At 57.6% G+C, this 12,272-nt stretch overlaps 1 protein-coding gene across 1 annotated transcript; it reads left to right on the top strand.

The window, feature by feature from the left end:
- The first annotated feature begins 6,357 nt into the window (after positions 1-6,357).
- Positions 6,358-10,610, top strand: LOC122115161 (translation initiation factor IF-2-like). Its single transcript, XM_042688432.1, has 3 exons — positions 6,358-6,687; positions 6,899-6,959; positions 9,292-10,610. The coding sequence occupies exons 1-3, from the start codon at positions 6,358-6,360 to the stop codon at positions 10,608-10,610; spliced, it is 1,710 nt and encodes a 569-aa protein (XP_042544366.1).
- Positions 10,611-12,272: the final 1,662 nt, after the last annotated feature.

Genomic DNA, 12,272 nt, shown 5'->3' on the forward strand with positions numbered 1-12,272 from the left:
CAGACACTGCCCAACCCCCTCAGGCTGGGGGCTCCAATCAGTGTGCAAGCCTGGCCGTGAACCCCTGGAGACTCGCTTCAGATTCCATGGTCCTAAGTGCTTGCCGTACCAACACATGGGAACGATCCCTGACGATTTAGGAGAGAGTTTGAGATATTTTCTTGCTGCCCTTGCTTCCTTGAGTGTAGGGCATCAGTAACAGATCCTAGCACAGGGCATTAGCACTGCATTGTTGTATTATTGTTATTTTATTTATTTATATTTGTCCGTCATGGGGCTTGAACTCTGGGCCTGGGCGCTGTCCCTCAGCTCTTCAGCTCAAGACGAGCGCTCTACCACTTGAGCCACAACGGCCTGGTGGTTCATTGGAGAGAAGAGTCCCACAGCCTTTCTTGTCCAGGTTGGCTTTGAACTGCGCTTCTCAGATCTCAGCCTCCTGAGTCGCTAGGATGACAGGCGTGAGCCACCGGTGCCCGGCTAGTACTGTATTATTGCTATCCTCTTTCCTCTACATCAGATTTCCCATTAGCCCGTGGGGCGCCTGCTGCCTCCCTCCAGGAACCGCGTGCTGTCTGTCACCAGTTCTAGGCTTTGCGCCCTCCCCAGGCAGGGGACAGGAGAGGCTTCCAAAGGCTTGTTGAGGAGGGGCCCTGCCAGCCATCCAGATTCCAGCCCCATCTTCCTGCACTTCCGGAGTCCTGGTCCTGAGCCAGCTGCCTCCTGCTGCCCAGGAGCAGGGGCCGCTGGGAACAGCTGGGCAGACTCCTCGGTTGACACCAGCCCACGTGGCGGCTTGCCCCTCGCCTCTCCTGGGCTCCAGGCGCACCAGGCTCGCTGGCAGCACCGGGGTCTGAAAAAGACCCATCTTTCCTGCTTCTCTCCAGTGCCCAGCCCAAAGTTGGCCGTTTGCCAGGACACCCCGCAGGTACTATGTGCCATCTGAGCCTGGACAAGCTCAGGGTGGTGGGAGGTTGGAACAGGCATGGTGCGGATTGCTGAGCTGTCGTTAGCTACAGCTCTGCTCCCTGAGACCCGCAGAGCTCACCCCTCACCATTCATGGGGTGTGGACTGTTCTTCAGTCTTGAAGCCCATTCTGACAGACGCTGCCATTCTTACTCTGCAGATAGGGGGCAGAACTCTTCCTCCCCCCCTCCCCCGCCCGGCCACAGTCTGAACCTCTCGGCCACAAAGTCCTATCCTCCGAGGCCCTTTCTCCCATGGCACGGAGCGCCAGACGCTCCCAGGGCAAGACCTGCCTCGGTTTCCCCATCTGCAGGCAGATCCTGCCTGCCAACGGCCATTAGCCTTTGTATATAGTACCCCACCCAGACCATGCAGCCTCTCCTCACACTTTCCGTGGAGCTTCTGCATCAGTAAAGTGCCCAGACAATGCTGGCTGTCAATCACCTCTGATCAGTTCCTGGGGTCATAGGCTGCAGGCTGGCTGGGGCGGGGGTGGGGGGTGTAGGGAAGTGTGGACTGAGATCTGAACCCTTCTTGTGTGGAGGTGTAGAGCCTGAGGTTTGGGGTGGGGCTGACCGCTCCCTCCACACCCAGGAGCACTGGTCTCCTGAGAAGCCCTTGCATTGAGATGGTCCCAGAGTCCTGACGCTGCCACTCTGTGGTTCTAACTCCAACTCCTTGTCTCTGTCTGAGTCAGCCCCCCCCCCCCAATGTGGAGGTGACTCAGGGAGACAAAGCCCAAGCCACACCCTGTTCTGGGTGATCAGGAGCCTTATCCTAGGGCCCCGGTTTCTTGGGGGTGCTCCCTGCCCCCTTCCTGAGAACCCCTCAGCCTCTCGAGAAAGAGGAGGCTGGGGGCTTCAGGGATGGAGGAGAGAAAAGAACAGGAGCTGAGCTGAGAAAACAAGACACGGCTCCAGGGCGGCCACTTGACATGGAAGGGGAATCAGCCATTTCCAAAGTCAGCGCCTGGGCTGCCTCTCTGCTCCAGCCCCAGCCAGGTCCAGGCTCGGAGATTAGATGTGGAGCCCCAAGGCTTACTTTGGGTAGCTGTTTGTTGTTTGGCAAATATGTGGGTGGTGGTGGGAGGCAGCCTGCTGGAGAGTCAACACTGACACAGATAATGAAAGACATGAACAGAGATTCTGGAGGTACAAACACAGAGACCAGGAGACCCTAGACTCAGCGTGGGATGTGACTCCAGTGGGTGAGGTTGCACAGGGGGAGGTTGAGGGGAACACCCTGGGGATGGGGGACACTGGCCTGGGGTAGCCCTGGCCTGCTGCTGCTGCGGTCCACCAGCCTGTGGGATGCATCTGTGATGGATGCTTCCTGAAAGCAGGAGGGGAGGGGGGGGGCGGGGGGGGGGTACACATGTCCAAACAGCTCCAAATCCAGGCCTTGACTGAAGGCCAGCTTTCCTCATGAGTGTCCTAGGCCAGGTCTCTCCTGAACCTCCATGCTCTCATCCACCCAATGGGATCTGGGTTCTGCTGTGGCGTGCCAGGTGCCACACAGATAGTTCCTCACTCCCTCCTTCTACTGTTGTGAACAAAAGGAGCCTCTTGTCCAAGCAGGAAAAAATGGACTAGTTGGTGATTCAAAAGTCCCTCCTGTACTTTTATTAGATCTTTTGGGGATAGGATTCATGGTTCTTTTGATGATCAAGGCCTCCACAGAAGTCTGACTTGGTTTTTACTTGCACTGAACAAATCTGAGCTAGGCTTGATTGTGGTACACCTATAATCCCAACTACCGGGAGGCAGAGATCAGGATTGCAGTTCAAGGCTAGCTAGCCACGATGAAAAGTGATCGAGGGGCTGGGAAGGTGGCTCAGTGGTAGAGTGTTTGCCTTGCATGCACAAGGCCCTGGGTTCTATTCCTCAGCACCACATAAGCAGAAAAAGCCAGAAGTGGCTCTGAGGCTCAAGTGATAGAGTGCTACCTTTGAGCTGAAGAGCTAAGGGACAACTCCCAGGCCCAGAGTTCAGGCCCCATGACCAACCAAAAACAACAACAATAACAACAAAAAGCACAAGAACCTCTGTGAAAATAACTAAAGCAAAAATAAAAACCAAAAACAAGGCAGAAGGGAAATGGCTCACGTGGTAGAGCACCTGCCTTGCAGGCCCATGAGTTCAATCCCCAGTACTTCTGATTTAAAAACAAAACAAAAACCCCTGAGCAGCAGCAAGGATAGTTCTGGATTGAACGTTTAGAAATCCTTGGGTACCAGGCTGACCAGACCCTCCCAGGTTTGTGGTAAACCCGCCCAGTTCTCCCGACGGCTCCCGGCACAAGTGGCAGTGGAATATAACCGCAGTGGCTGACCTCACCCACATGGGCCAGCGAGCTTGCAAACACGCAGGGCCCTAGGGGCAGGCACCACGCTCCTTCCCACAGATCTGGAAGCATGGCCACACGGATGGGAGGTCCTCTGCTCGGCCATCAGCCCGCCCTGGGCTTCCCGTGGTGGTGCTTGTGCTCTAGGCCACAACAATGGCCACCACCGTCCAGCAACCAAGATGGCTACCAACAGGTCACATGTTCAGTGTGGCTGCACTGGACAGAGAGAGGAGCCCCAAAGAAAAGCTCGGGATGGAACACCTATGTCTTGCTTTGTTTCTGGAACTTTCCATGGGACATTTTCAGATCACAGTTTACCTGGGGCACTGGAAACCAATGGCAAAGGGAGCCATGGGCAAAGGGAGGAGTGTGGTCCTCTCTCCCCGCCCCCCCAACCGCCACCACTGTGGCTCATGCCTAAGCCTGGAGTAGGACGTGTCACCTTTGGGGGGGTGGGGGGCTTTTCAAAGTTCTTCTCCAGCGACAGCCCGGGGCATCATGAGTCTACCTGGGAGGCGTCCTGGGAGGCACTTCCACATTACAAATAAGGAAACTGAGGCACAGGGAGTCATTTTTCCCCAAAGCCACTCTTGGCTTGCTAGAGCTAGAATCAGATCCCAGGCTTGTCTGGTTCTGGGCTTCTCGCCCCTCTATCCGGCTGCCCTGTTAACACTCGGAGGCTGGGAGAGCCTCCGGCCTTCTCTTGACAATGAAGATTTTAAACCCCGTCAGCCCTGCAGCTGGGTAAGGGGGTGCACGCGGGGTCAGCCCGCATCAGCTTGTGCATCAGGATCCTGATGCCCAGCCTGGTACCCCGGGGACGGCCAGTGTTCATAGCAGCCCAGGGACGAGCTCGGGGTGCCAGCTGGTTCTAGGATCCACAGGGAGCGTCAGGTGCCATCCTTGCCCTCTTTTTTTGGTTGGTCGTGGGGCTTGAACTCTGCGCCTGGGCGCTGTCCCTCAGCTCTTCACCTCAAGACTAGCGCTCTACCACTTGAGCCACAGCGCCACTTCCAGTTTTCTGGTGGTTTACTGGAGATAAGAGTCTCATGGCCTTTCCTGCCAGGGCTGGCTTTGAACCGCGATCCTCAGATTCAGCTGGCGATCCTTGGCCTCTTGAGGCCGGGTCACGCTCACCCCTTGCACCTCCAGCCTCCAGTGGCTCAGGTGTCTTCCGAGGGGCCTGGAGATGGGAGACAGGCTCAACCGATTTCCAATTCTGCTTCTGCTGCTTTCTGGACCAAGGCAAGCCTGGGGAAGAGGGGCACTGTCCTTCAGGCCCTTCAGGGAGAGGCCCCTGGGAGAAGGAGGCCGGTGACAGCGGCCCCCGATGTCCTCTGGGGATAGGGGACCAGGCAGGCAGCTCTGAGTGGCCTCTGACCACCGGCCGTTGGTGGCTATGGAGAGGGGCCTGGTTTGGGGGGTGGGGGGGTGGATGAAAAGAGGCCGGACGACATCCCAGCCACAGCACGCAGAGACCGCCTCATCCACCCTCCCTCCCAGGCTAGAAAGGGGAAGGCAGCCCAGACCGGGAAGTGGTGGCTTTGGGTGACCACCTCATGGGGACCGCGCCAGCCCGAGCAGGAAGCGGCTAGCCCGACCCAGGCCCGGCCTGAGCTCACACTTGGGGAACAGCTGGCCCAAAAGTCCCCTGCCGTCAGGCCTGCGCTGGGAGCAGTGCTTTATTCTTAGAAACCCCACTCCAGCCATGACCCCCCCCCCAAGCTTTGTGGTTGGGGGTCTGCAGACCCCGGTTCTCAACCTGCCTCTGCTACTTCCTTCCCCAGGCAATGAGGCTTTGGCCCAGCAGCTTCCCTGTCTAGGTTAGTTCCTCGTCTGCTCAGGCCTACCTGTGTCTCCCCTCCCCCCCCCCACACACACACCAAGGGACAGGGACAATGCATAGTCCTGGAGGGTCACAGCCGGAAAGTCCCCCAGGGAGTCTCACCGAGGCTGACACAGGCTGGAGAGGCGCCAGGGAAGAGCATGGACTAGAGGCAGGAGCTGCCTCTCTCAGCTCCCTTCTAGAGGGACTAGCAATCAGGTCCACCAGCCGCTGGGCCTTCTCTCCGCCAGAGCGTTCTTTGCCCCCCAGGGCTGGCGTGTGGCCCACCTCAAACACTGTGGGCAGACACGCTTTCCCAGCTGTGCACACGAGGGCTTCTGACCAGAGTGAGATCAGAGCTTCCAGGCTGTAGGCTGGCGCTTGTCTGTGCCCACCCTGGGTGCCCCGACAAGGGTGGTTTGCGGGCCCCAGAGAAGCCACGTCTCATGCTTGTCTTAAGCCCCATGTCCTCTCCCCTCCCCCCACCTTGGGTGAGAGGTGACAAATCTCTTTTCCTGATTCCACAGAAGCTCTGGCAGCTGCCAGGGTGAGGATGGCACCTGGCCCACATCACTAGCCCGAGACGCCATTTCCTTGACACCCACTCCAGCTCGTGGCTTCCCCCCACCCAGACCCACCCTTCCGGCAGGCGCAGAGCCCTCCCGGGACCCTGGGGCCCAGTGGTCTCCGTGCCATGGCAGGTGTGGGGGGCAAGGCTGGGCTGGAGCAGCTGCCCCTCCGTGCCACATCTCCCGGGTAGTCAGCCCAGCCCTGTCCCAGCCTGAGCTTCGAGAGGAGGAGAGAGCGGCCACAGAGGGAAAGCTAGCCCACGAGAGACAGCTGGAACCCCGAATGACACGCAGATTTAAGGGGCAACGTTGTGTGTGGCTGTGTGTGTGTGCCTGTTCTCGTACTCTGATGGATGGTGGAGATTTTGTGAATAGGTTAGAGGCAAAGAAAGTGCAGGAGCAGCAGCCATTCTCCCTTCCCCCAATTTATAGTGAGGAAACTGAGGCACGGAGATGACAGGCTTCACGGTTCTGACAGCCAGAGTGCAGAGTAATTGGTGTGCCATCGCCACCCCTTTTCACACTCGTACGTGTCCTGACAGTGCTCACAGGTTGCTGCCGACCTGTCCAAAACAGTGACGGCTGCAGGGGCGAGACAGGCTTGCTCAGAGGAGTCAGCCCAGGTTAGGCCCTGAACCAAGACCCAGAGCTCCATGACCCCAGCACCACCTCTAGCACCACCCCCCATACTACCTCTGCTACTTCCCACCACCACCATCGCCATCTCTACCTTCACCACCACCACCATCACCACCACCACTGCCCCCACATTACCACCACCATCCCCATTACCACCATCTCCACCATCACCACCACCACTGCCCCCACATTACCACCACCATCCCCATTACCACCATCTCCACCATCACCACCACCACTGCCCCCACATTACCACCACCATCCCCATTACCACCATCTCCACCATCACCACCACCAAAATCAGCAGCACTGCGCATGGACTATTTCGGGTCCTGCAGGACCCCGTGAGGCAGGTTGGGTTATGAACCCTGTTTCCTAATGGGGGAGGTGAAAGGCCTGCCCAAGGTCAGGCAGCCAGGAAATGACAAGGCCCGGTTTTGAAGCCAGCCATTGCAGCACCAGAGCCCATCCTCCTCACCCCTGCACTAAAGCTCAAGTGTGTGAGGCCCAGTGGCAATTCCCTTGTGGCCCACGCCAGGCTGTATCCCTTCCCAGCCTACCATGACACTGGGTACACAGCAGGGGCTCACTAAGTGTGGGCTCAATGAGTTCATCGGTAAGCCTGGCTGCTATCAGTCTGCTCCTGGAACCTCTCCCTGAGCCACCATAGGAAGCAGCCACAGAAGCTGTAGTTCCGCTGCCAGTCAACAGAGGGCAGCATTCCTAATAGGGTACAAACTTCCAATGGCAGGCAGGAAGAGTGAATTGGGAGGAAACGAAGGCCATCCTGCTTCGTGGCAGGCATGAACAACAGTTATTGACCCAAAGCAGGCTGAGACAGCCCTCGGGGGACATCGTGGCTAATGCTTGCCGCTTGACAGTTGAGGTAACAGGACCAGAGAGAAGCAAAAGATCACACAACCAGAGAATGGTACTGCAATCCAAGTCTCCTGGGTTCTTTCCCCACACATTCACAGGATGAGGCAGGCCCCAGAACAAGGTTAAAAGTTATTAGCCATGCCGGACCGCAGGGCTCACGCCTATGACCCTAGCTACTCAGGAGGCTGCGATCTGGGGATCATGACTTGGAGCCAGCCTGAGCAGGAAAGTTTATGAGATTCTTATCTCCAATTAAACACACACACACATACACACACATACACACACACACCGACCATAAAACCCATAAGTGGAGCTGTGGTTCAAGTGGTAGAGCACTAGCCTTGATCAAAAAAGCTAAGGGACAGTATCAAGGCTGGAGGTCAATCTCCAGTACTGGCATCATCATCATCATCATCATCGTCATCATCATCATCGTCATCATCATCATCATAGCAGCCAGGAGCAACACCCACCCCCTACACCCCCTACGTGTAGCCAGGACACCCCCTGGTGGTGATGGCTGGCAGCATCTAGAAACAAGGTCCCAGGTTTGCTCATCCATAAGTCTGAAGGACACTTCTCTATCTCAGTGGTCCAGGTCTGGGCCAAGGCTGTTAAGAGTCATGGGAGCATGAATACCAGGGACTAACAGGTCAATGGATAAGTCAAGATGGCTTCAGGGATAGAGAACAGAGCTTGTGTCCCTGCCTAGGTGCATGGCCCAGACTGAGCATGCTCTTCCTCTCCCAGGTCACACTGTCCTATGGGGCAGGTCAGATTCTTCCTCACGGGCAGCTGAACAAACCAACAGCTGATGAAACATTGTCGCTGCGCCCACACTGGCTGAATCAAGGCAGGGGCTTGTTCAGCTGCCTCCGGCAAGCCACAGCTCTGAGTGAGTGGGGTTGGCCTGGCCTAGAGTGATCTTGGAAGGCTCCCCAGAGGAGGTGTGGTTCTATCCATTCAGACAATATGTGGCACCTTCTGATTATGTCATTCATTGATGACAAAAATCACAACAGCAAGTATCTTGTGTGTGAGAGAGAGAGGCGGGGGAGAGGGAGAGAGAGGGAATGAATCTTGGGGCCAAGGTGCTATCCCTGCATTTGTTTTGCTCAAGGCTAGTGCTCTACCACGTTAGTCACAGCTCCACTTCTGACTTTTTGGTTGGGCTGATTTTGAACCCTGATCCTCATATCTCAGCCTCCTGAGTACATAGCATTACTGTACAGGCATGAGCCACTGGTACCTGGCCTGCAAATACCTTCCTTTAAATACTTGGTGATAGGTGCTGTGGTTTAAGTACTTCACATGGATCAATTATTCATTCATACACATAACAAATATTTACTGCACACATCTTATGCTTTCCTGTGCTAGATCCTGGGTCACGACAGTGGACAAGGCCCACAGAATTCCTGTCCTCATTAAGCTTTTATATTCTGGGCAACTGGGAAAAACAGCAAATAAAATAATAAGTAAAAGACACAGTGTGCTTCTGAGGAGAGAGCAATCCACTCAGAGGAAACAGCAAGGCAAACGCCCTGGGGCAACTGTTCCTTTGATTCATTTCTATAACTCCAGGGTTATAAAGCACTTTGGTTTTTAATTTCATAGATTCCCATCTTAGGGGAGAAGTAGGGCAGATGGAGAAACTAAGGCCCAGGAGGTTCATGTTCAAGGTCACAGAGTTACTCAGTGAAAGAGTTGGAATTCAGACTCCAGTTTCTGCTTCCTGTGACACAGCCCTTTAAAAAGTGGCTTAAGGTACTCTATTTTCTACACAGTGTCACCCATTGGTACTCTGGGGCTAAGGACCTCTCCCGCAAAAGAAATGGTTGCAGAGCAACTGGACCAGAAGGACCAGTCCATTTTCTTACCTCCACCGGATGGATGGATGCAGAGTGCTGGTCTTTCAGCTGTGATGGCCACCTTCCCACCTCTGGGTCCCCACCCGAGTGAAGGAGCTCTGCTGCTCACAGAGGCTGGGGCCTCGCCAGGCTGGCAGGGGAGCATGGCCACCAGACATCAGTGACTGAGGCTGCCCTGCTATGACTGCCCGGCAGCCCGAGGCCAGTGCCTGGCCAAGGTCGGAGCCTGGCCAAGGTCGGAGCCTGGCCAGGGTCGGCGCCTGGCCAGGGTCGGCGCCTGGCCAGGGTCGGCGCCCGGCCAAGGTCAGAGCCCCGCCAAGGTCGGCGCCCCGCCAAGGTCGGCGCCCCGCCAAGGTCGGCGCCCGGCCAAGGTCAGAGCCCCGCCAAGGTCGGCGCCCCGCCAAGGTCAGAGCCCCGCCAAGGTCGGCGCCCCGCCAAGGTCGGCGCCCGGCAAAGGTCGGCGCCCCGCCAAGGTCAGAGCCCCGCCAAGGTCGGCGCCCGGCCAAGGTCGGCGCCCGGCCAAGGTCAGAGCCCCGCCAAGGTCGGCGCCCCGCCAAGGTCAGAGCCCCGCCAAGGTCAGCGCCCCGCCAAGGTCAGCGCCCGGCAAAGGTCGGCGCCCCGCCAAGGTCAGAGCCCCGCCAAGGTCAGCGCCCGGCAAAGGTCGGCGCCCCGCCAAGGTCAGAGCCCCGCCAAGGTCGGCGCCCGGCCAAGGTCAGAGCCCCGCCAAGGTCAGAGCCCCGCCAAGGTCAGAGCCCCGCCAAGGTCGGCGCCCGGCCAAGGTCGGCGCCCGGCCAAGGTCGGCGCCCCGCCAAGGTCAGAGCCCCGCCAAGGTCAGCGCCCCGCCAAGGTCAGCGCCCGGCAAAGGTCGGCGCCCCGCCAAGGTCGGCGCCCCGCCAAGGTCAGAGCCCCGCCAAGGTCAGAGCCCGGCAAAGGTCGGCGCCCCGCCAAGGTCGGCGCCCCGCCAAGGTCGGCGCCCGGCCAAGGTCAGAGCCCCGCCAAGGTCGGCGCCCCGCCAAGGTCAGAGCCCCGCCAAGGTCGGCGCCCCGCCAAGGTCAGAGCCCCGCCAAGGTCGGCGCCCGGCCAAGGTCGGCGCCCGGCCAAGGTCGGCGCCCGGCCAAGGTCAGAGCCCCGCCAAGGTCAGCGCCCCGCCAAGGTCAGCGCCCGGCAAAGGTCGGCGCCCCGCCAAGGTCAGAGCCCCGCCAAGGTCAGAGCCCCGCCAAGGTCGGCGCCCCGCCAAGGTCAGAGCCCCGCCAAGGTCAGAGCCCGGCCAAGGTCAGAGCCCCGCCAAGGTCGGCGCCCGGCAAAGGTCGGCGCCCCGCCAAGGTCGGCGCCCCGCCAAGGTGAACGGTCTGTGGGGGACCAGAGGTCACTCTGCGGCTGGAATCCAAGGTCATTTTGTGAAGAACCTCCCCACGCAAAAGCAAATGGTGCCCACGCCGCGTAGCGAGGGCGAAGGCGCTGGACGGAATTCTGAGATTGAGCAGCCACAGCGCAGGAAAGGCTACATGTTCTGAGCATGCGCACCTTCCCCGTTCCGAGCATGCGCAATTTTCTTCTCCACGTTCCGAAGGTTTCTTCTACACATTCTGCGCATGCACACTTTACCTGTTCTGAGAGCATGCGCATTTCGCCGCTACACTTCTGAGCCTGGTTTTCCTGTACTGGTTCTGAGCACGTGTTGTTCGCCTCGATACATTCCAGGCATGCGCAGTTCTGTTCTATACATTCTGAGCATGCGCAGTTCTCTTCCATACGTCCCACGCATCTGCAATTTCTCCCTGATGGAACCCTTGGGGACCAGATACCCTCGCATGCCAAGGGTCGGCCGGTTTGTGACAAAGGACAGCAGCCAGTCTGTCTTCATATAAGATTTTACCCTGGACCAGGGCTAAAGCTCCCATGAGGCCAGGTCAGGACTAACCTTGCTAGGGCGGAGGTTGCATCCTAGACAGACGCTGGTGGCTCACGCCTGTAATCCTAGCTACTCAGGAGGCTGAGATCTGAGGATCGAAGTTCAAAGCCAGCCTGAGCAGAAAGGTCCATGAGATTCCCCCCCCCCCCCCCCAGGGCTGAGGACCAAACCCAGGGCCTTGCACTCGCCAGGCGGCCCTTTCCACTGAGATAAACCCCCAGCCCTCCATGAGACTCTTAATCTCCAATTAACTATTCAGAAAAAGCTGGAAGTGGCTCTGTGGCTCAAGTGGTAGAGCACTAGCCTTGAGCAAAGAAGCTCAAGGACAGTGCCCAGGCCCTAAGTTCAAGCCCCAGGACCAGCACCCTCTTTCCCTCCCTCCCTCTCTCCCTCCCTTCCTCCCCCACCCCTGCCGATCTGCACCCAGACAGGTGGGACAAATCACCAGGGGCTCTAACTACTGAGCCAACGGTAGTTAACATCCACTTAACATCCACCATCCCCATTTAGGAGATGGGGAAATTAGATGAGTCCAGGATCCAATGGTGAAGTCGCACCAAGGACCTGAAGCTGACACACCTGAAGTCCCTCTCTGCCTCTGATGCCAGAGATGGGAATGCCTGAGTTCAAACCCTAGTACCACTGGGAAGGAAAAGAAAAAGGAATGCAATGAAATGATCAGCGCAAGGGCTCCCTGGGGATTGGTTCTGTTGGCTTCCAGCTCCCCAGGTCACCGGCAGATCTATTCATCTCATTGGTCATTTATTCAGTGGGGCTTGGGGATGGGCAGGAGGCTCTGGGGACTCAGGAGAGCCAGGCCTGGCCTCTGAGGATGGACACAAATGCATCGGGGCTCAGAAAGGTCAGGAGCATGAGGCTGTGAGCTGGGAGTAGCTGCTGTGGTCCTCTCTGGGACTGAGGTCAAGTTGGCTTGCCTGGGCATGGCCCTTACTCAGTAGAACCCGAGGAGGTAGGGGAACTGGGAATAGGCAAGGCTCTTTAGGTGGCCTTCAGCCCTGAGTTTAATTTCCCAGCACTACAATAGGACAAATAATAATCCTTCAGCTACTCAGGAGACTGAGATTCAAGGATCCAGGGTTGGAAGCCAGGCCAAGCAGGAAAAGTTTGTGAGACTCATATCCAATTAGCCACCAAAAAAGGTTGAAGTAGAGCTATAGGTCAGATGGTAGAGCTCCAGCCTTGAGTCAGAAAAGTAGGGACAGCACCCAGGTCCTGAGTTCAAATCTCAGTACTGGCACACACA

The sequence above is a fragment of the Dipodomys spectabilis genome, unplaced genomic scaffold, assembly GCF_019054845.1.
Source record: "Dipodomys spectabilis isolate Male_0828 unplaced genomic scaffold, ASM1905484v1 ptg000118l, whole genome shotgun sequence".
NCBI lineage: Eukaryota > Metazoa > Chordata > Mammalia > Rodentia > Heteromyidae > Dipodomys > Dipodomys spectabilis.

What these genes read in the sequence shown, in the direction of transcription:
- LOC122115161 (XM_042688432.1), top strand. Translation starts at nt 6,358, where the DNA reads ATGACCCCAGCACCACCTCTAGCACCACCCCCCATACTACCTCTGCTA. An exon ending in TTCGGGTCCTGCAGGACCCC is followed by an intron (nt 6,688 to 6,898) that starts GTGAGGCAGGTT and finishes ATCCCTTCCCAG; the next exon opens with CCTACCATGACACTGGGTAC. An exon ending in TGGGCTCAATGAGTTCATCG is followed by an intron (nt 6,960 to 9,291) that starts GTAAGCCTGGCT and finishes ACTGCCCGGCAG; the next exon opens with CCCGAGGCCAGTGCCTGGCC.